The sequence below is a fragment of the Bufo bufo genome, chromosome 9 (assembly GCF_905171765.1).
Source record: "Bufo bufo chromosome 9, aBufBuf1.1, whole genome shotgun sequence".
In the NCBI taxonomy this organism is placed as follows: domain Eukaryota; kingdom Metazoa; phylum Chordata; class Amphibia; order Anura; family Bufonidae; genus Bufo; species Bufo bufo.
Window position 1 is genome coordinate 41,395,413 of NC_053397.1, and position 20,276 is coordinate 41,415,688.

At 42.7% G+C, this 20,276-nt stretch overlaps 1 protein-coding gene across 1 annotated transcript in view; it reads right to left on the reverse strand.

Annotated features, from left to right (window-relative positions):
* Positions 1-20,276, reverse strand: part of ERC2 (ELKS/RAB6-interacting/CAST family member 2) — a 944,454-nt gene that overhangs the window by 221,360 nt on the left and 702,818 nt on the right. The window contains exon 15 of the mRNA XM_040408024.1: positions 18,223-18,354. Coding sequence (XP_040263958.1) covers positions 18,223-18,354 — 132 coding nt within the window. The remainder of the gene's footprint in view (positions 1-18,222; positions 18,355-20,276) is intronic.

Below are 20,276 nucleotides of genomic sequence, written 5' to 3' on the forward strand. Positions count from 1 at the left end.
ACCTAGAAGCCCACGCCGGTCCCTATAGCTCTATATGGCAACATATTGTATATTCTCCTCTGAAAGTAATGCAGCAGATGCAGGTATACAGATGTACAGTAGGGCCCCATGGACTTTTATAGGTGTCGTAGAATGACCCCATAGACCCTGGAGGTTGTACTGAGCCGTATCATGCCTTTTTGTATGACCCCTTAGACCAGGTTTTTAAACCAGTCATTATCCCATGTAAAACAGTGACCAGGATTTAGCCGTAAAATAAATTATGTGATGATTTCCTTAACTTCAAAAGAAAGCAATCAGTCATTTATCACCTCTCCTCATTTTTCGGACAATGCCTTCAACAGTGTCCTTGATGCCAAGCGGTCAGGACCTCTAGTATTCAGCTATAATGTATGGAAGAATTTGGCAGCGTATGTTTCATTTTCCTAGAGTGCCACCACAGGGAAGAAGATGAATTGCACCATGCCTGTTGATATTGATGGGGTGTCCATGTAAAGCATAGACTTGATGGGTCCTCCAAAATAAAAGAAGCTCTTTGTAAGCTATTAGATGATGGTCCTGAGACGTGGACTCTCTTTCTAAACCAGACATCCCCCTTACTTGGCTGCCTCCCAGATTTGTACGCTGATCACCCAAGCATGGAACCATGATACAAAATGAAATTTACTACAGGCGTGCCAGTCTTCTTTCCAGCATTGGATTATGCAATTCTCTTGATTTCAACAGTAACTAATCTAAAAAAGAGGAGAGGAGAGGAGTGTACTGTGCTCTGCTTTATACCCACTGCTTTCCCTTCTGAGCTCTCGTGTTGACAGGCCTGGATTATCTGAATTTACAAATGAAACAGAAAAGACATACAAAGTATTTTTCTCTAAACCATTCTAATTTAATTTTCCTCTGGCTGGCTCAGGATATATCATCATAAGTAACTGAACAGCCGATCCTTGACCTATCTCAACAACTACTCAGGAAAACTGGTACACTGCATCATTTAAAGGGCCCTATTATCCGGAAAAACATCCTACACCAACTACAACAAAAATAGTAAAGGGTGCCTAATGCATCTGAGGGCAATATTCACATAAATTTATTTCATATCTGTAGCCAACCATACATAGCTCAAGCAAAAGTGAGGGGGACAAGTGGCTCCATGCTTCCCTCAACAGCATACTTTGGAGAACTGTTTGGTAACTCCCAAAGATGGGAGCAAATGGTCAGCAGACTCTGATTATATTGGTAAGACTGGGAAAGATTTACTAAGCCTGTAGATGGTGCAGACTTAGACCAGCACCACATTTATCACAATGATAAATGTGGTGCAGGGATAGAAACCTTTGTCTAACTTCATACCAACTATTGGTTGGCTTACCTTGTGACAGAATGTTATGCCAAAATTGTGGCACAATTTTGGGGTAAAATGCTGCATCTTAGGCCACCTTTCCAGCTAAGCCATGCCCATTGTGAAACAAAAATGTTTTCTAACACTAGATGTGCCAAATTGTAACATAATTCGGCGCAATTACGACACTGTCATAGTAAATGTGGGCCACTGTTTAGACAGCTTAAAAGGAAATATATTAGATTTTTAAAAAAGGTTACTTTTTCCCTGATATAGCACCACTATTGTCCATGCACTGAGCCTGGTATTGTGCCTCATCCACACTCAAGTAAATGGGACTGAGCCGCAATATTAGAGACAACCAATAGACAAGAGTGGCACTATATCAGAGCAAAAAATATCTCACACAACCCCTTTCAGGCTAAGGCTATGCTGTGCATTTTTCATCCCATTTTGGCCCATAGTCAACATATTGAAAATCATGAAAGTTTTGGAACCGCGCTGCTTTGAGACTATGTTCCCCGGTCAACAGTGGATAGCACAGGGCACCGACCCCTCTCCTCTTCACCCAAAGGATCCGATCTTCCACAGACCTCCTCCTCTACAGGGTTTAAGAAGATTGGCAGAATAGTGAAGCACCCTTATGCAAGTTGGTTTAAAAGGTTTTATTCTACTCACAAGAGTCGGTAGACAAAAAGCATATAGCACAATAAAATCGGGGCAGGAACTTGACGATTTTATTGTGCTATATGCTTTTTGTCTACCGACTCTTGTGAGTAGAATAAAACCTTTTAAACCAACTTGCATAAGGGTGCTTCACTATTCTGCCAATCTTCTTAAACCCTGTAGAGGAGGAGGTCTGTGGAAGATCGGATCCATTGGGTGAAGAGGAGAGGGTTCGGTGCCCTGTGCTATCCACTGTTGACCGGGGAACATAGTCTCAAAGCAGCGCGGTTCCAAAACTTTCATTGTCTGCATATCCAGTGTGAATTACCTACCACACTACTCCGGGACCAGCAGCAGCGCAAGTAATTGTCCGTGTTGGGACACAGGACTGACTTTTCTTTTTGTATTTTAACATATTGAAAATCGTTTGACCCACTTGATGGACAGATGTAATGCAACATAGACATTACAAAACTGAACAAGCTGTCCCACTCAGGCTTTTTCAAACATCAAAAAGACCAGTTTCCACAAGGGCAGTGCATTTAGATTTGGATAGTCCCCACATATGGTAATTGCTCAACTGGAAAGAAGTTCACCGTGATCAGTTGTGCTAGTAGGCACAAGGCTAATAGAGGCTTCAGGTTATAGGGCTGCAGGCTGCTCCTGATCCTTAAACACTGAGTAGTGCTGGACACTACTCGAGTCAGCTAAGATTAAAGGATTAAACAACAGGATCTAGCTTGTGCACCACCAGATAAAAGGTGGAGGACCAAGAAAGTAGATGCGGAAATTCTTGAGATACTTTATTCAGAGGACAACTTGTTTCAAGAATGGACAGTTGTCTTCATCAGGTCCCACACTGAAGAGAACTGTCCATTCTCAAAATAAGTTGTGCTCTTAATAAAACAATGCAAGAAGTTCTGTGTCTACTTGCTTGGTCATCCGCAAGTCTGATGACATAGCATCCTTGCTCCACACACAGTTATAATTAATGAAGGCCTGTTTTCTGGTAGAAAGCAGCCACCATGCGTCTCATGGAAGGCTGGCCAACTCTACTGGGAGTCATTCCGTTTTCCAGGAGCCCCCTAGGCAATCTGCGAGAACTGGCCAGTATGGTAGTTCTCTGAATACTGAAAAAGAGGATTGACAGAATTGTAGAGACTCAGGTGCCTCTCTACTGGCTCTGTGCGAGGTCTCAAAAGAGTTCTCCACTTTGGATAATCAAGGTCCCTTGAAAATACAGTAAGGTCTTAGTGCTGGGACCTCCAGGGATCAAGTGTAGGGGAATCTATCAGTAAATGTTGTATTACTCTGCAGTGGCTCCACATAAGAAATTAATTTTGGGCTGTCTGTGTAATACAGGACAGGTCCCCCAAAGTGTTAGAATGTCTTTCTAGCCATTCTCCACTCCAGCCAGTAGATGAAGATCTGGAACAGGGGACCCCTCTATAAACTCACAATTCCATAATACAGTATGCCTCTTCAATGGGCATCTTCATCACATATTTTTAAGCATACTGAATGCAAACCTCATAGAGCATTTGAAACCATAAAGATCCCAAGAACAAAGCCCAGAAAGAAGGTCACGCCTGAAATGTTTTTCTGCTCTTGTAATATATAGCAGAACATTGTGGTGCATATGTCTCAACATCTAGACCGGGAATCAGCAACCTTCTACACTCCAGCTGTTGTGAAACTACAACTCCCAGCATACATACTTCCTCAGCTGTTCTTGTAACTCCCACAGTGAAAGGAGTATTCTGGGAGATGTTTCAGAACTTCTGGAGTGCCGGAGGTTGCTGATCCATCGCTTCTTGTGTATGTTCCTCTGATCCCTATAACACTGAGTACCTAATCAAAAAATTCATAGTCCTCACCCTAGTTATATTGTATTCATATGTAAACTTTCCCGTAACCTTCCCCAGGAGCTACCAGGCCTACAGTACTTTTATGTAAACCAGAAAACACACTTTAGAGACATTAAAACAACTCTGCCGCACGAAACAGGAAATAGATTGGAAATAGATGAACATTAAATGCATACATGTAATATTTTAGATACCGTGGCGATAATTTTCGGCAACCAGTTTTTGAACAAGGAATTCAATTTTACATAAAAAATTTTTTTTATAAAAATATGCACTCCCCTTGTAAAACCCTATCCTTCACAGGATTTGGGGTGACTGAAAATCTAAATAATCTAAATTATCTAAAATATCTAAATAAACCTTGTTGGTGCTGTTTTAAAGGCAAATCTATGTCTTAAGTATTAGATATGGTGACCTAGACAATGCCAACCATGGAAAATATCCTCGAAATGAATCCACAGATGGGCAGATCACCACTGCCAGAAGAAACTCACAAGCCTGGCATGTGCAAGAAGGTTTCAATCACTTCCAGCTCAGAGTAATCATAAACAAAAGAAGAAAATGGGGAAATAAGTGAAGACTTATCCCATTACAATTCATAAAAACATTCTCATAAATTCCCTCTTTCTGCCATAAGGGCTGGATGCACGCTGGATGGCAATAACTTTAAACGACCTGACAGTGAAATTCTTGGCTCTGTGAGAGGATGCCTCCAAATTCTTTTTTGATAGTATAACAGTAGAAATGTGACGAGTTAAGCCGCATGGGGTATTTTGTGTTTTGTGGATAGACAGTACCTGACAGGGCTCAAGCTGAATGTCTTTCATGTACGTGCACGTATGCATTAAATTAGCGTCTTAACTAGGGTTAAGGAGAACTGGGAATAGTAGGATCTTCTGATCTGCCCATATTCTGTGTGGCTAGTGACAGTTCAATAAACATGTATCTGCTAGCCTCGAGAATGTGTGAATGTGGATCTATGTGTGGGATTAAATTATTATACATTCCACACTCTCGGCAAATCCATAAAGTGTCCTGCGACTGTACATCAATGCATCGGGGAAGCCGGGAACTGTGGGAAGAGGAGTTCTGTAAATACTCTTATAAAACAGATAAAAAGAGGCACTTCAAAAGTAATTAAAGGTTTACAAAGCAAACCTTTAAAAACTAACTTTAACCCTTTACCACTTTAATTTATAGGCTGTCTGAGAACAAGACCGTACTCATTGCCATCGTTAGGAGGATCACGGCTTCAGGCTTGCGACGGAAGTTAAGGAAGCATATGCAGTGTGGTACGTGAAACAATAATGTATTAAAATGTTAGACTGTATTACTCTTCTATGTGAATTTGGACCACCAGAGAACCAAACGATCCCTTGTAGAAGACATCCCCACTCACTTGCCACTGAAGCTTAATTCTTATGGGTTTATTCACAAATAACATATTAGACCTTATTGATGGTACGTCCTGTGGGCACTACCAGCTCTACATACAAGGATGGACTGGCATACCAGAGGATCCTCTGGTGAGCCTAGACACTTATACTATAGTAAGCCCCAAGAGTCTAGGAGAAAGAAAACATTTGGTTGTCTTTGGAGTCTATTTCTTTGATTCAAAACCTAATGGACTTTATTGCTGATATAGAGGTTGAGCCCCAAGAATAATGTCCCCTGGATGGCCCAAGAAACACTAGTCAGACACAGCTTACACCATTATGAGTGCCAATGTTGCCAGTATATGCTGCAAAATTAATATACAGCAGCACAGTGCCGAGGGCTTCTTTCATATTTGTATATAGTCCCCAGGCAGGATCCGTCATGGCAGGATGTTATTGCAATGCCCCCCGGCCCCATTGACTATAATGGGATCTGGCAGAGATCCAGCTGCTAATCGGCAAATATGCCGGGATTCGGCTGGACAATTTTTTTTACGTGCAGTGGTTTAAGACCTGCCAAATCCTGCCAGATCCCATAGTCATAGGGGCCGGCAGGTATTGCAATAGCATCTGGCTATGCTGGATCCAGAGAGGTCTGGCAGGCTGTTCTCTGCTGGAACAGCCTGCCGGAAACCTACAATGCTGCTGTGAAACTAGCCTGAGTAAATTTCAAAAAACTGCGCTCAAATAATACTGACACACAGTGACCAACTAATAGCTCTGTACATGTATTTTGGAGTTGTTGATTTTTTTCAAACCAGCATAGTCATGTGGCTACTGTACGGTGACTTCACATGGCCTAGAAAGAGGCTGCAGTGCTTATTGAGCACCCCGCCTCTTCTAACGCCCAGGACCCCCACTGATGTGATATTGATGACCTACCTAAGGATAAGTCACCAATATTATTTTCCCGATAACCCCTTTTAATGGATTGTATGAGATTTGAAAAAGGGGTCTACTTTTCCCAGAAATAACGCCACGTCTGTAGCATGTTTTGTTATTTATACAAGGTTACACTTTTTATACATAGGCCTGAGGACATCTAATCCCAAACTATGAACATCTCAATATCAAGAAAAGGTTAGAAGCTATGTTTCTTCTTCCACCACATTACCCAAAGCAGCTTGCACTGTCTTCTGAGATGTCAAAGTTTGACAGACAGATTGGGGTAAATTAGATCAAAGGTTAAAAAAAATGTAGAGTTATCTCCGTTGAAATCTGCAAATATTTCAAGCTTTGGGTTTCTTAATAAAAAACAGATTTAACAAAAGGTTGAATACAGTTGTCCTAAAAATTGACAAGAGAATCTCGCGCATACAGTGCTATAGAAAGGAAAATATTGTGTTTTCTTTGATGCAATAAGAAAAATATGTGAATTGAAAAAGATGTGTAAATGTTGTGACATCTATGAAGCAAGCGCTGCCTGCACATCAAATAACAGAGCGTCTTTAATTGTTGAGGACGCCGCCGCTCGGGGAATACTGCTGTCAATAGTTCATGGTCCCGGGAATTATTTAATCCTTAGGCCAGGAACATCTGACAATGTAAAGAAAAAAAATAAAGGTGGTGGCACTAGGCCAAGTGGCTACAAGCCACCTTCTCAGCTTGAAAGAACTCGATGGATTTGAACTATATGCATCTGGGGTTACATATAAGAAGTTTTGCAGAAAAAAAGATATTGAACCAGTCAGACAATCCATATCCATTTCTATGGGACTAATGGAGCTCTGTCTACATCTGTTCCGTAGAACTTAATAGAGCAGTGGACTGATATGACTACCACTCCATTCAGACAGGGGACTCATGGACCCCAAATTCTCAGAACTGAAGGGTCAAGGACCAAATTGTGATGACTACATGACTGAGTCAGAGCATCTCCAAAATGAAAGGTCTTGTGGGGTATTGTTGTTATGCAGTGGTTGGAACCTAGCAAAAGTGATCCAAGACCAGTGACAGAGATATTAGTGTCACAAGGCTCACCCATAGGCATGAGGAGAAAAGACTAGTCCACATGGTCTGATTCCTCAGAAGTTAATGTAGAATAAACTGCTCAAAATGTTAATGCTGGACACCTTCAGAGGTCTTGTGCAGACCATGTGTTACATCGGTCATGAACAAGCTTCTCAGCTTTCTCTGGTGGGCACGAGTGTCGCTCCACTCATCCTGTGTCTGTTGCAATTCCAGAGCTCAGGTGCCTGTGTCCTGTGTCACTATTGGAGGTATTCTTCATCAAACCTCATCTTACTCTGCACTATTGCAGGAGTAAATCCTCTATGGTTCTGTGGGCACCTACTTCTGATGTGTTAATCAGTTTCTGCTATATATGATGCGCTATTTGTCCCACTCACTGCCTAAGCAATAGGTTTACTAGCTTGCTAGATCCTGCAAAGGTGCCATTATCTGCTTGTCTGCCTGTATATCGACTTGTGCATGATTCCTAGATTCTGACCCTCTGCCACCTGACCTGACCCATGCCTGATCACTGTACTGACCCTAAGCTGCCTGCCCTGACCTTTAGCCTTGTTTCACAGATTTGAACAAACTCTATCTGCCCTGCCCTCTGCCAGTTATTGACTAAGTTTTACTTGATCCCTCGGTGCCCTACACTGGTGTCTCTGACCCCCGTGGATCAGCTGTCAACTACACTGGGAGTACACAGGAGGTAGCAGCCTAGTGGTTCCCCTGCAGCAAAGTCTAGATACCTGTATAGGGATTGTATAGGAAGCCTTAAGTTTAGCTCTAAGTCAGACTGGTTGACACAGTGGTCCCACACCCACTGATCACAGTGAGGAAATACACAATATTAGGAAGGTGGTTTAAATGTTAAGGCTAAAGCTATATTTTTATTCATACACCTACATACTGTATATATATATATATACAGTATATATATATATATATATACACATATAAACACACACACACACATTTCAATGTCTCTCCTTTAGCCACAGGAAACCTTATGACACGTCCAGCCTTATATCTCTATGACACATGATTGGGGACAGTGGCCTCTAACAAGAAGACTTTTCAGCTCACCTTAAATGATTTTCTCGGTCTGGTTTCTGCAGCAGCTTCTAACACCTCTTTATAAGCAGAATTGCAGCTTACACATTTTGTGATTATGACTCTTGGTGAGTAGCACCATATTAATAGATTTCAGTGGGTTTTGGCATAGCTCAGACACATTCCGTCTCCTTTATTTGTTGCTGGGGTTTATTTTTACATGGAGCAGTCAGATGCCATTCAGAGGTTCTCAGTGCGTTTTACTGTTTTCCTACATGGTTTTCTGGACCTGGTGATGTGACCACGATCGCATTAAACCACTGACTCAGGAGGTTCAGCTTGTACATTTATACACAATGAAACCACACGACAATAAAACGCAATATTAAAAAGCAGATAATTGCTTCCTAGCACATGGATGAATATATCTGTCATTGCTAATGAGGTCTGTCATGTCTATGACCAACCTGTATCAGTGAAGAGACAGCGAGGAAGGTGCAGTGAGGATATCTAAATATAGTGGACCCTGCTAAACCAAGGATTCTGCAGACCTATGTTTTGGTATGAGGTTCAATCAGTCTTCAGATATGTGTTAGAATTAAATGAATGGTTGTTCGTCTTCTCTATGAACTTTAACCTTTTAAGCTCAGACATATTTTGGGGTTTCCGGTTGCATCAACATCCTTTAAAATAATCATTTATGAAGGTGGCCATCAATTTGTAATGTATCTCTTTTAACTTTATGGCTCCTGTCTTCCGTTTTGGGCTATGGTCACATGTCCATGTCGCTTTTAATGATTTCTTGTGTTATATCCATGGGCGAGGCAGTGATAGGGGAGTGTCTATGTAACTAGATGGGTGGGAGGAGCGATAAACTAGCGGGACAGTGATTGGGCAGTGTCTATGTAACTAGCTGGGTGGGAGGAGCTATAAACTAGATGGACATCGTTAGGGGCAGTGTCTATGTAACTAGCTGTGTGGGAGGAGCTATAAACTAGCTGGGTGTTGTTAGGGGCGGTGCTGGAGGTGTGGCAGAGAAAAGAGAAGAGCATCATGGGTTTGGTTGGATACAACAACAGGAAGTGCTACATACAGCATGGAAACCAACCAGAGTGAATAGTTTACATGGTGAAAATGGGTCAAATTGATAAAAGATGTATCCGAGATAAGAAACTACATGAGCATAACTATTTAAAAAACATATCAATCCCAGAAAACCACTTTATGGCATATTTTATTTTTCAAATATAGGTACCTATTTCGCCCTATTAGACGCACTTTTTTACCCCCAAAAGTGGGGGGAAAATAGCAGTGCGTCTTATGGGGCGAATGCTGTGGCCGTCGGGTGTATTGGCTGAGAGGGAGGAGGGGCTGGGGGCCGGCATCTGGTTCTGTAATGGCAGTGGGGCCCAGTGCAGTCACTGTCTTCTACTACATCGGGCCCCGCTCACAGTAGTATCATCATATCTAACTTGTAGGTATTGTTAAACTATTCAAATATCATCTGAAATCCAGCGCTTTACTTACTACTAACTTCGTAGCAGTCAGAAGGCCTGGCGGGCGCTCGCAGCGTGACTCACTATGTCACGCGCCTGCTCCGCCCACTTTATGAATAAAGCAGGTGCGTGACGTAGTGAGTCACGCTGCGAGCGCCCGCCCGGCCTCCTGGCTGCTACGAAGTTAGTAGTAAGTGAAGCGCTGGATTTCAGATGATATTTGAATAGTTTACGTTAGATATGATGATACTACAGTGAGCGGGGCCCGGTGTAGTAGAATAAAGTGACTGCACTGGGCCCCACTACCATTACAGAACCAGATGCCGGCCCCCATTCACTACACAGGGACACTGTTATGGGGGATCTGTGGAAGACACATTAGATAAGATGCTATATATGTATCATTCACAGATCCCCCCATAGCAGTGTCATGCCATCCACAGATACCCCCATAACAGTGCAATCCACAGATGCCCCCATAATGATCCCCCATAACAGTGAAATCCACAGATGCCCCCATAATAATCCCCCATAACAGTGCCATCCACAGATTCCCCATAACAGTGCCATACACATGCCCCCATAACAGTGCCATCCACAGATTCCCCCATAACAGTGGCATCCACAGATGCCCCCATGACAGTGGCATCCACAGATGCCCCCATGACAGTGCCATTCACAGATCCCCATAATAGTGTCATCCACAGACCACCATTAGTTCAAAACCCACCAAAAGCACACCTTTTAGTTCAAAATATATATTTTTTTATTTTCCTCCTCAAAAACCTAGGTGAGTCTTATGGGACGGTGCGTCTTATAGGGCGAAAAATACAGTAGATTCCACAACACACAGAGCCAGTTAGTAGAAAATTCACTTTATTCAGTCATATCCCGACAGGCCTTGAGAAAGCATCAGATGACGCGAAACGGACGTAAGCCGGCTGCATCTGTGGAGTACTGCTTCCCTGCATCGTGTATATAGCTGAATAAAGCAAATTCTCTACAAACTGGGTGAGTGCCGTGGAATATATCTATATTGCTTTGGACTTTCTTCATGTGTGCTTTCCTCTGCTGAGCTCCCCCACTACTTGTGCCCTCACTAATCTGAACTTCGATAGTGCTCTGGGTATGTTTTTATTTTTGTCTCTTCCCATTCTATCAGTCATAACCTTTTCTTAGGCTATGCAGTTATTTCGGGACTTGTTTTTTGTGGGATGGGTAGCACATTTAGTCCCATCTTGTATGGGTATAACATATTATTAGGATATGTCATCACTTTATGATTGTTGGGGTCCCTGAGATCAGACCTCTATCGATTCTGAGAATGAAGGAAGGGGCCCCTGGTATTCCCTGCAGACTATGCTCCATAGGAAAGTGTAGCTGGCCCCATTAACTTGAATGGAGCAGTTCCTCTGCCGAGCGGGAGGTCAGTATAGCAACAAACTGATTCAGCGCTGCGGCCCCTTCATTCTCAGGATCAGTGGGGATTCACTGAACCCAATTATAAAGTGACACCATATCACAGCCATATGCCCTCACTTTATGAGATGGGAATGCCACTTTAAGGCATTCTTATCAGGAACATACAGTGGATATAAAAAGTCTACACACCCCTGTTAAAATGTCAGGTTTCTGTGCTGTACAAAAATGAGACAACGATAAATCATTTCAGAACTTTTTCCACCTTTAATGTGAACTATAAACTGTACAACTCAATTGAAAAACAAACTAATTTATTTTAGGTGCAGGGAAGAAAACATAATAATGTGGTTGCATAAGTGTGCACACCCTCTTATAACTGGGGATGTAGCTGTGTTCAGAATTAAGCAATCACATTCAAAATCATGTTAAATAGGAGTCAGCATACACCGGCCATCATTTAAAGTGCCTCTGATTAACCCCAAATAAAGTTCAGCTGCTCTAGTTGGCCTTTCCTAAAATTTTCTTAGTCGCATCCCACAGCAAAAGCCACGGTCCACAGAGAGCTTCCAAAGCATCAGAGGGATCTCATTGTTAAAAGGTATCAGTATCAGTCAGGAGAAGGGTCCAAAAGAATTTCCAAGGCATTAGATATACCATGGAACACAGTGAAGACAGTCATCATCAAGTGGAGAAAATATGGCGCAACAGTGACATTACCAAGAACTGGACGTCCCTCCAAAATTGATGAAAAGACGAGAGGAAAACTGGTCTGGAAGGCTTCCAAGAGGCCTACAGCAACATTAAAGGAGCTGCAGGAATATCTGGCAAGTACTGGCTGTGTGGTACATGTGACAACAATCTCCCGTATTCTTCATATGTCTGGACTATGGGGCAGAGTGGCAAGACGAAAGCCTTTTCTTACGAAGACAAACATCCAAGCCAGGCTACATTTTGCAAAAACACATCTGAAGTCTCCCAAAAGCATGTGGGAAAAGGTGCTATGGTCTGATGAAACCAAGGTTGAACTTTTTGGTCATAATTCCAAAAGATATGTTTGACGCAAAAACAACACTGCACATCACCAAAAGAACACCATCCCCACAGTGAAGCATGGTGGTGACAGCATTTTTCTTCAGCTGGAACTGGGGCCTTAGTTAAGCTAGAGGGAATTATGAACAGTTCCAAATACCAGTCAATATTGGCACAAAACCTTCAGGCTTCTGCTAGAAAGCTGAACATGAAGAGGAACTTCATATTTCAGCATGACAACGACCCAAAGCATACATCCAAATCAACAAAGGAATGGCTTCACCAGAAGAAGATTAAAGTTTTGGAATGGCCCAGCCAGAGCCCAGAGCTGAATCCAATTAAAAATCTGTGGGGTGATCTGAAGAGGGCTGTGCCCAGGAGATGCCCTCGCAATCTGACAGATTTGGAGTGTTTTTGCAAAGAAGAGCGGGCAAATCTTGCCAAGTCAAAATGTATGGGTATAGACTCATACCCAAAAAGACTGAGTGCTGTAATAAAATCAAAAGGTGCTTCAACAAAGTATTAGTTTAAGGGTGTGCACACTTATGCAAACATATTTTATTTTTATATTTTTTCTTCCCTCCACCTAAAAGATTTAAGTTTGTTTTTCAATTGAGCCGTACAGTTTATTGGTCACATTAAAAGGTGGAAAAAGTTCTGAAATGATTTATCTTTGTCTTATTTTTTTACATCACAGAAACCTGACATTTTAACAGGGGTGTGTAGACTTTTTATATCCACTGTAGATCATAGCATATTATTTATATATTTTTTTTTTATTATGGTAGAATGCACAAAAATTATTTTGTAATTTTTTTGTTTTAAAAATGTTCATTGCTCAAATGTTCAAGGGGTTGTTTCATCACAGACAATGGGAGCATATAGCTAGTATATGCCCCCATTGTCTTATATATCGATATATATTATATTGAGAACGGAGCCCCGAAAGTGGTGGAGAGCACACTGCGCATGCGCAGCCACGCTCCATTCATTTTCTATGGGGCCCATCATTTTCTATCTTCGTTGGGCCCATAGAAATTAATGTGAGCCGTGGCCGGTCATGCGCGGTTCGCTCCCATTTACTTCTATAGTGAGCGCGCTTGGTGGTGGCCGGATCAGAGTCCTCCAGCCCCTTCTTGCGGGGCTCCGTTCCCGATATAGGCGCAGGTCTCAGCAGTGGGACCCGCACCTATAAGACAATAGGGGCATATTATAGCCATATGCCCCCATTGTCTGTGATGAGTCATTACAAGTGTAGTAATATCTAATAAGTGCCTTGTTTTAATTGTTTTTTGCATTTTATTAAATCAAAATAATGTATTTAAAAATGTATTTATTGCATTTTTATAATTGTTCATTACATTTTTTAAAGTCCACAGGCATCTATTAAGTATAACTAAAGTATGCCATAACACAGGGCTTGACAAATTTCCTTGGAATCTAGGAGCCAGCTAAAAAAGTTAGGAGCCAGGCGGAGCCGCGTCATAAAATCTATATTGCGATATAATTTTAAGCATGTATATCGCAATATTTGGGGGGGGGGGGGGGGTGGGGTGGTGTTCAAACTTTTTTTTTTTTTTACTTTATTTAATAACTATTAGCCTCCTTAAGGGCTAGAACCCTTGTCATATTCACCCTAATAGAGCTCTATTAGGGTGAATAGGACTTTACACTCTCCCTGCTGTCCTGTGCTTTGTGCACACAACAGCAGGGAGCTGACCATGGCAGCCAGCCTCTGATCAGCCCCCCCAGCCTCTGATCAGCCCCTCCAGCCTCTGATCAGCCCCTCCAGCCTCTGATCAGCCCCTCCAGCCTCTGATCAGCCCCTCCAGCCTCTGATCAGCCCCCCCAGCCTCTTATCAGCTCCCCTCCAGCCTCTGATCAGCCCCCCTCCAGCCTCTGATCAGCCCCCCCAGCCTCTGATCAGCCCCTCCAGCCTCCCTCTTATCAGCCCCTCCAGCCTCCCTCTTATCAGCCCCTCCAGCCTCCCTCTTATCAGCCCCTCCAGCCTCCCTCTTATCAGCCCCTCCAGCCTCCCTCTTATCAGCCCCTCCAACCCCCCCCACTTATCAGCCCCTCCAGCCTCCCTCTTATCAGCCCCTCCAGCCTCCCTCTTATCAGCCCCTCCAGCCTCTCTCTTATCAGCCCCTCCAGCCTCCCTCTTATCAGCCCCTCCAGCCTCCCTCTTATCAGCCCCTCCAGCCTCCCTCTTATCAGCCCCTCCAGCCTCCCTCTTATCAGCCCCTCCAGCCTCCCTCTTATCAGCCCCTCCAGCCTCCCTCTTATCAGCCCCTCCAGCCTCCCTCTTATCAGCCCCTCCAGCATTACACTGCTGGGACTCCGATCGGAACTGCCCACTGCCACCAATGCAGAGAGTCGAGACTGAAGAACCCGGCCCCCGACCTCTGACAGGACGCTGTGATCCGCGCGAATAACCCCTCAACTGAGGGGTTAATCGCGCGGATCACAGCGTGCAGTCATAGGGGCCGGGATATGGCCGGCACATTCATTGGTGGCGCAGTGGCCACAGTCCCTCCCCTCCTCCTCCTACCCTGTTCTTAGTGGCCAGTGGCAGCCGCGCAAAGTGGGGAGGGAGGGACTCCTCTCCTCCACTGTGCCGCTCAGGAAACCATGGTGCGCGCCGAGAGCGCATCTTTGAAAACGGGCTGACAAATACCCAAGCGCCAGGACCAAATTCCTGGTCGCCATGGCGACCTGGCGCCCGGGATTTGTCGAGCCCTGCCATAACAGGATTTTACACTGGATAATCACAGGCCCAGGGCTATCAGTGTTTAAAGGGGTTGTCCAGAGTTCGATATTGATGACCTATCTGACTCCTGGCCCCACTCCTGCTGATCAGCTCTCTGAAGAAGCTGCGGTGCTCCAGTGAGCAATGTGGTCTCTTCCTAGGCCAGTGATGTCACGTTCATCAGTCACATGACTATTCACTATTCAAGTGAAAGGACCTGAGCTGCAATACCAAGCACAGCCACTATACAATGTACGGCACTGTGCTTGGTATGCTGTGAGGAGGCTGCAGCACTTAGTGGAGTGCTGTGAGCTCTTCAAACACCTGATTGGTGGGGGTGCCAGGAGTTGGGCCCCCACTGATCAAATCCTGAGGATTGGTCATCAATATCAAACCCTTAGCCCCTGCAATGCAATTGCAATTGAAGAGGCATTGGGATGGAGGGAGTACTGATCTCTCCTTCTCGATTGACAGGGCCAGGCGAAATGACTATGCAGGAACCTGGTCCAGTCAATCATTAAGGAGAGGGAGCGGCTGGCAGAGGATGCAGGAAGAGAATGTTGCACAGAGTGGCTTGGGCCCACCCTCAGTGCACTTAACTGCTTATCTCCAGAATGAAGAAACAGATCACTAAGTGAATGGTATCATTACATTTACCTGAAATAGCGCAACGAGGCACTGTGCGTGGTTTACCAAGAAAGACCCCTGTAAGAGGAACTTCAGAGACTCAGTTGAATTCAGCTAAACCCCTTATAAACATTTGTGTATATAGATAGATAGATAGATAGATAGATAGATAGAGAGATTTGTTTTTGCGATTTTTGTTGTAGAACATGTGTTTGAGTTTCATGCTTGGGTAAATCTCCCAGCATATCTCTAGATTAGTAACAGAGTATGTATGAAAGACCTAGATGATCAATTACTGCTCCATGTTCCAAATGGAAGAACTGAAATTTATCTCCAACATCTGCCATATGGGCACTGGAGAGATATGCATGAAAGGGAGAAGCACCACTAGCCACTTCAGTACGTTTAAGGCAACATCAATGTCATAATCCCAATCTCAATGGAGCTTTATGATCAAAACGGAGGAACATCCATTCCATTTTACTGCATGTATGTCACAGCTCTACAAAGACTCTGGAGAAAGATCTTCTGCTTTACAAACTCATTGTTGATTTTTAATATAAAAATTTGTCGGCTCTGTTTCTCAAGGTGATAGATAATTGCTTTACCATAGATAAAGAAGTTGCATCTGTTACCAGGCTTTATAGTCAACTGATTTTTTAAGTTTATTTTAAAGGTGATGTCCTGCAGATACAAGTTTCTGAGACATGGGATGAATGAGAAAGGGGTGAAAGAAAAAAATAAACAATAAACAATAAATTCATCATTGATCCCCTGCTGCATCTGTTCTGATGCTTACTGGGTCCCCCATTGCTGCCTCTCAAGACGGAAAATGCCCGCTGATCCATCACTGGCAGAGGCCAAGTTAGAAGAGTGCCTAAAAAAAAAATAAGTGTGGTCTTCACGGCAAGAGCTCTAAGGTTTAGATTCAGACAAAAAATGTATCAAAAATTTTTGCTGAATATAATAAGAGGAACGTGCCTTTTAATACATTTGGCACAAATCCCTCCACCTATATTTTTTCTTATATTGGACCAAATACCTTAGTACTGTACATGTGGGCCTCTGACTTTAATTTCATGCTAAAGCATATGTTTTATTCATGTGAAAGCACCACACTACACTGAAATGAAAAAAAGATGAACCAAATATCCGTCAACATTTATTTGTTGATAAGGCCAAATGAACCTTATATCCTTGAAACATGTATTTTAATTTCATGCCGTAATTAAAATTCTGCTCTGCCGAATCTCTATAAGTCTTTGCAAGTAGCTATCTCAGTAGTAGCTCTTTGAATGTAAGGTAACCCATATTTTAGGTCAGAGGTGTTCATAAATAAATGGGCACATCTTTAGTACATACATATTTCTCCTTAGTAACTACACTCCCTAGAGATATTTTTGAAATACTGCAGAGATTGAAAGAGCATAAGGAATCAAGAACTGCAGAGCGGTATGGGATCTCTCTCAAAGACATTTCTTTTTTTTTTTTTTTGTAAGTGGGAATCAAGGCTCCATTTACAGTAAATTATTAAATTGTTTAAATGTCATCATTCCCCTGCCAAAATAACTTTTATTTTAATAAAACACATTTTTGGCAAAAGTCCACTCGCAATACGTTTGACACGAACCGAGTCTGTTACTTTTAAAGCGCTAAACATCTTGGGCTTAATGAGGGCCTAAAGGCAAGCAAAATGAAATCTTTCATTAATAACAACCATCACCGAGTCACACGTTTTCAATTTGAGAAATCCTAATGTTTTGACAATATATTCACATTTCTAATGTCTTTTTTTGTCGGGGGGCCTAAAGGCAAAACAATGGAATATATTAGATGTAGATGTACAAAGACTGCAGCTTTATCAAAAACATTGAAAATGTCCTTTGAGAACCTCAAAACAGAAGACATATTCCACTATGCACAAACATTCCTGCATTACACCTCTGAAGGTGCAAACACGATTCTGGTGTGATATATCATACGAGCTCCACCTATAATACGACTACCCAAAGGCAGCCTAAGAATGACCACACTTATGTTTTAATCAAGCTGGCTAATGTATGTTCAGATGAACCAATAACTTAGATTAGCAAGTTGACGATGCTGGCACCTTCCACCAGGGCTAGTGTGTCAAAGAGAAAAGCTAAATTGGCCATCCAAAAAGTTTTGAAATTGCTGCCAATCCTTGCGTGACCACTGCGTGGACTGAAAAAGTTTGAACAATATAGACAAGTATTTGGTTGAACAAATCTTTTGTTAGACCTTATAACCATCTGCATGTCATCCCAAACTTTGAAAAATAGCTGAACGGGTTGGAATACCTTCTCATCTTCTTGCCTTTGGAAGCTAGAGCAAATCTGGAGTTAAAAAGAGTTTAATTATCTTTAAATATAAGTGCCAACCAACAGCATCAGAGAGAGAGAGAGAGAGTATCATAAGCAAAAGGGTGGACTGAATTTATAATAGAAACCTAATTTTAGAGGTTCCCAAAAACAGAAAAAAATGAAAACTACATCTGGGTGAAAAAAATAAACTTTATACTTTTATTGCTAGTAAATATATTTAAAAAATGTGGGCATCTAACCTGATCTGGAGAAGGTCTATGGCTAGAGAGCGTTCTTCCAGGAGAACGATGATGGTGGTGATGGTGGTGATGGTGATGGTGGTGATGGTCATCTTCATAGTTGTCTGCTATTAGCTTCATCCTGTTCTGAGTCTGAAAAAGAAATTGAAACAAGCAAATCATAATCAAGTAGCTGTTGCGATTCTCATTCTCAAAAAGATATGACCACAGCATGTATGAAATTGTACAACAGCTTTGCAACCAAATCCCCTCTTTTACGGCACTTGTGTAATACAAAGGAGGCAGAAGGAAGGTGGGGTAGACCGATGTTGAATTAAATTGTGGTATCTGACAAGACCTGCAATGCAAAATACAAGGAGGGGAGAGGTACCAACTTGCAAGAATACAGTAAGCAACAGGATATAAATCCTCTACTGCATCTGCTTCTTGTAGGTTCCACATCTCAAAAAGGCTAACACTATAATATTACTACTTGCAATGTTTGAAGAAACCAAACATCTACTACTTCCCTGTATAGCACTGTCACTGTGGAGTGGATCACTGTCCTACAACATTCATGTTAATGCATGAGATGAACGCAGGTGGACGGATGACATAAATTAGATTCCATATGCAAAAGGTCAAGTCTTGATTTTCCATGGATTAGAGCCGCTTAATTTGACTTGTCAGGACCATTTGACGAATTGGATGTTACGTTTTTCTGACTTTGCTGTTCAGTTGATTAAGATATAAAGGGCCCTTTCTATGAAAGCTCTGGAACAAATTCCAAACATTACTCTCAGACATTAATTTTATGGGAGGATTTTTTTTAAGTGCTGAACAATGACAGTGCGTATACAGCATGACCACGAGCCACACAGAGAATGAAGAATTAAGAGACTCCATTCAGTTATACATATATGTTACCTGCTTAATATTGTGTAGGCAGCATGGACTCCACAAGACTTCTGAAGGTGCCCTGTGTCATCTGGCGCCAACACTTTAGCAGCAGATAATTTAAAGTGGTCGTCCCATAGCACATATCCCATATGCACAGGGTAGGACAAAGGATGTGTCAGATCGAAGCAGTCTAACTGCTAGGGCCCAGGCTGATCAAGAGAATAGGAGCCCAGTGTTTCCCTATTTGAAAGGATAGGTGGCTGCCTATGTAAATAAGTTTGAATGGAGAGCCGCGGACATAAGAAAGTGCCTGCTCCATTCAAATCTTATGCCCTATTCTGTTGAAAAGGAATACGTGTTTGCTGTGGGACAACCCCTTCAAGTGCTGCAAGTTGTGAGGTGGAGCCTCCATGGATCAAACATATTTGACCCTTAACCAAATGTATAGACATGAACGTTTATCAGAAGAGTTTCTTGGAAGCCTCCTCTTGTCTGGTTTCCTACACTCTTGTTGGTTAAGGTTGCAAAGATTAAGAGGATCAATCCTGCTCAACTTTCTTACACTGATTGGGGGAAAAACTTTCCAGTGGGCCGATGCCCAGGGGGCCAGCTGAGCTCTCCTCATGGCCGCCAGCCAGTAAGTAATGATCTGACGCTCCCCTCCTGACTTCTGAATTTAACTGCATTACCATCCTGAGGCAACTAGAGTAGGTGGACAGAAGGTGGCAGATGGTACTGGCCACTACAGAAGGGCAGCTTCTAGGGAGGTATTTTGTGCTGCTGGGGCATTATATTGTGATGCACTGTGGTATTTAGCTCTGGTGGTGTGGAATTTTGTGTTGAACTATGTTATTGCTGGTCAATTTGGACCCATCTACAACATGAGGCCACTATTAGTTTATTTTCCAGGGCCACTTTAAGTTCCCTGTCTGCCCCTGTGGGCTGCCTCTATAAAATGTATGCCCTTGTCACTGATGGGATATGCGCTGAAGAACCAAAATGTAATATATCAACTCAAGATGCCAGCAAGACAGTTTGAGGAGCAAGCACCTACACTGGCATTCTGAACTTGTTTTACCTGCATTTGGATTCAATAGTATTATTTCTTACTTGTCTAACAACTAAAACAACTATCAATCATATAAAAATAACTGGGATTTCCCCCTCAATATCTG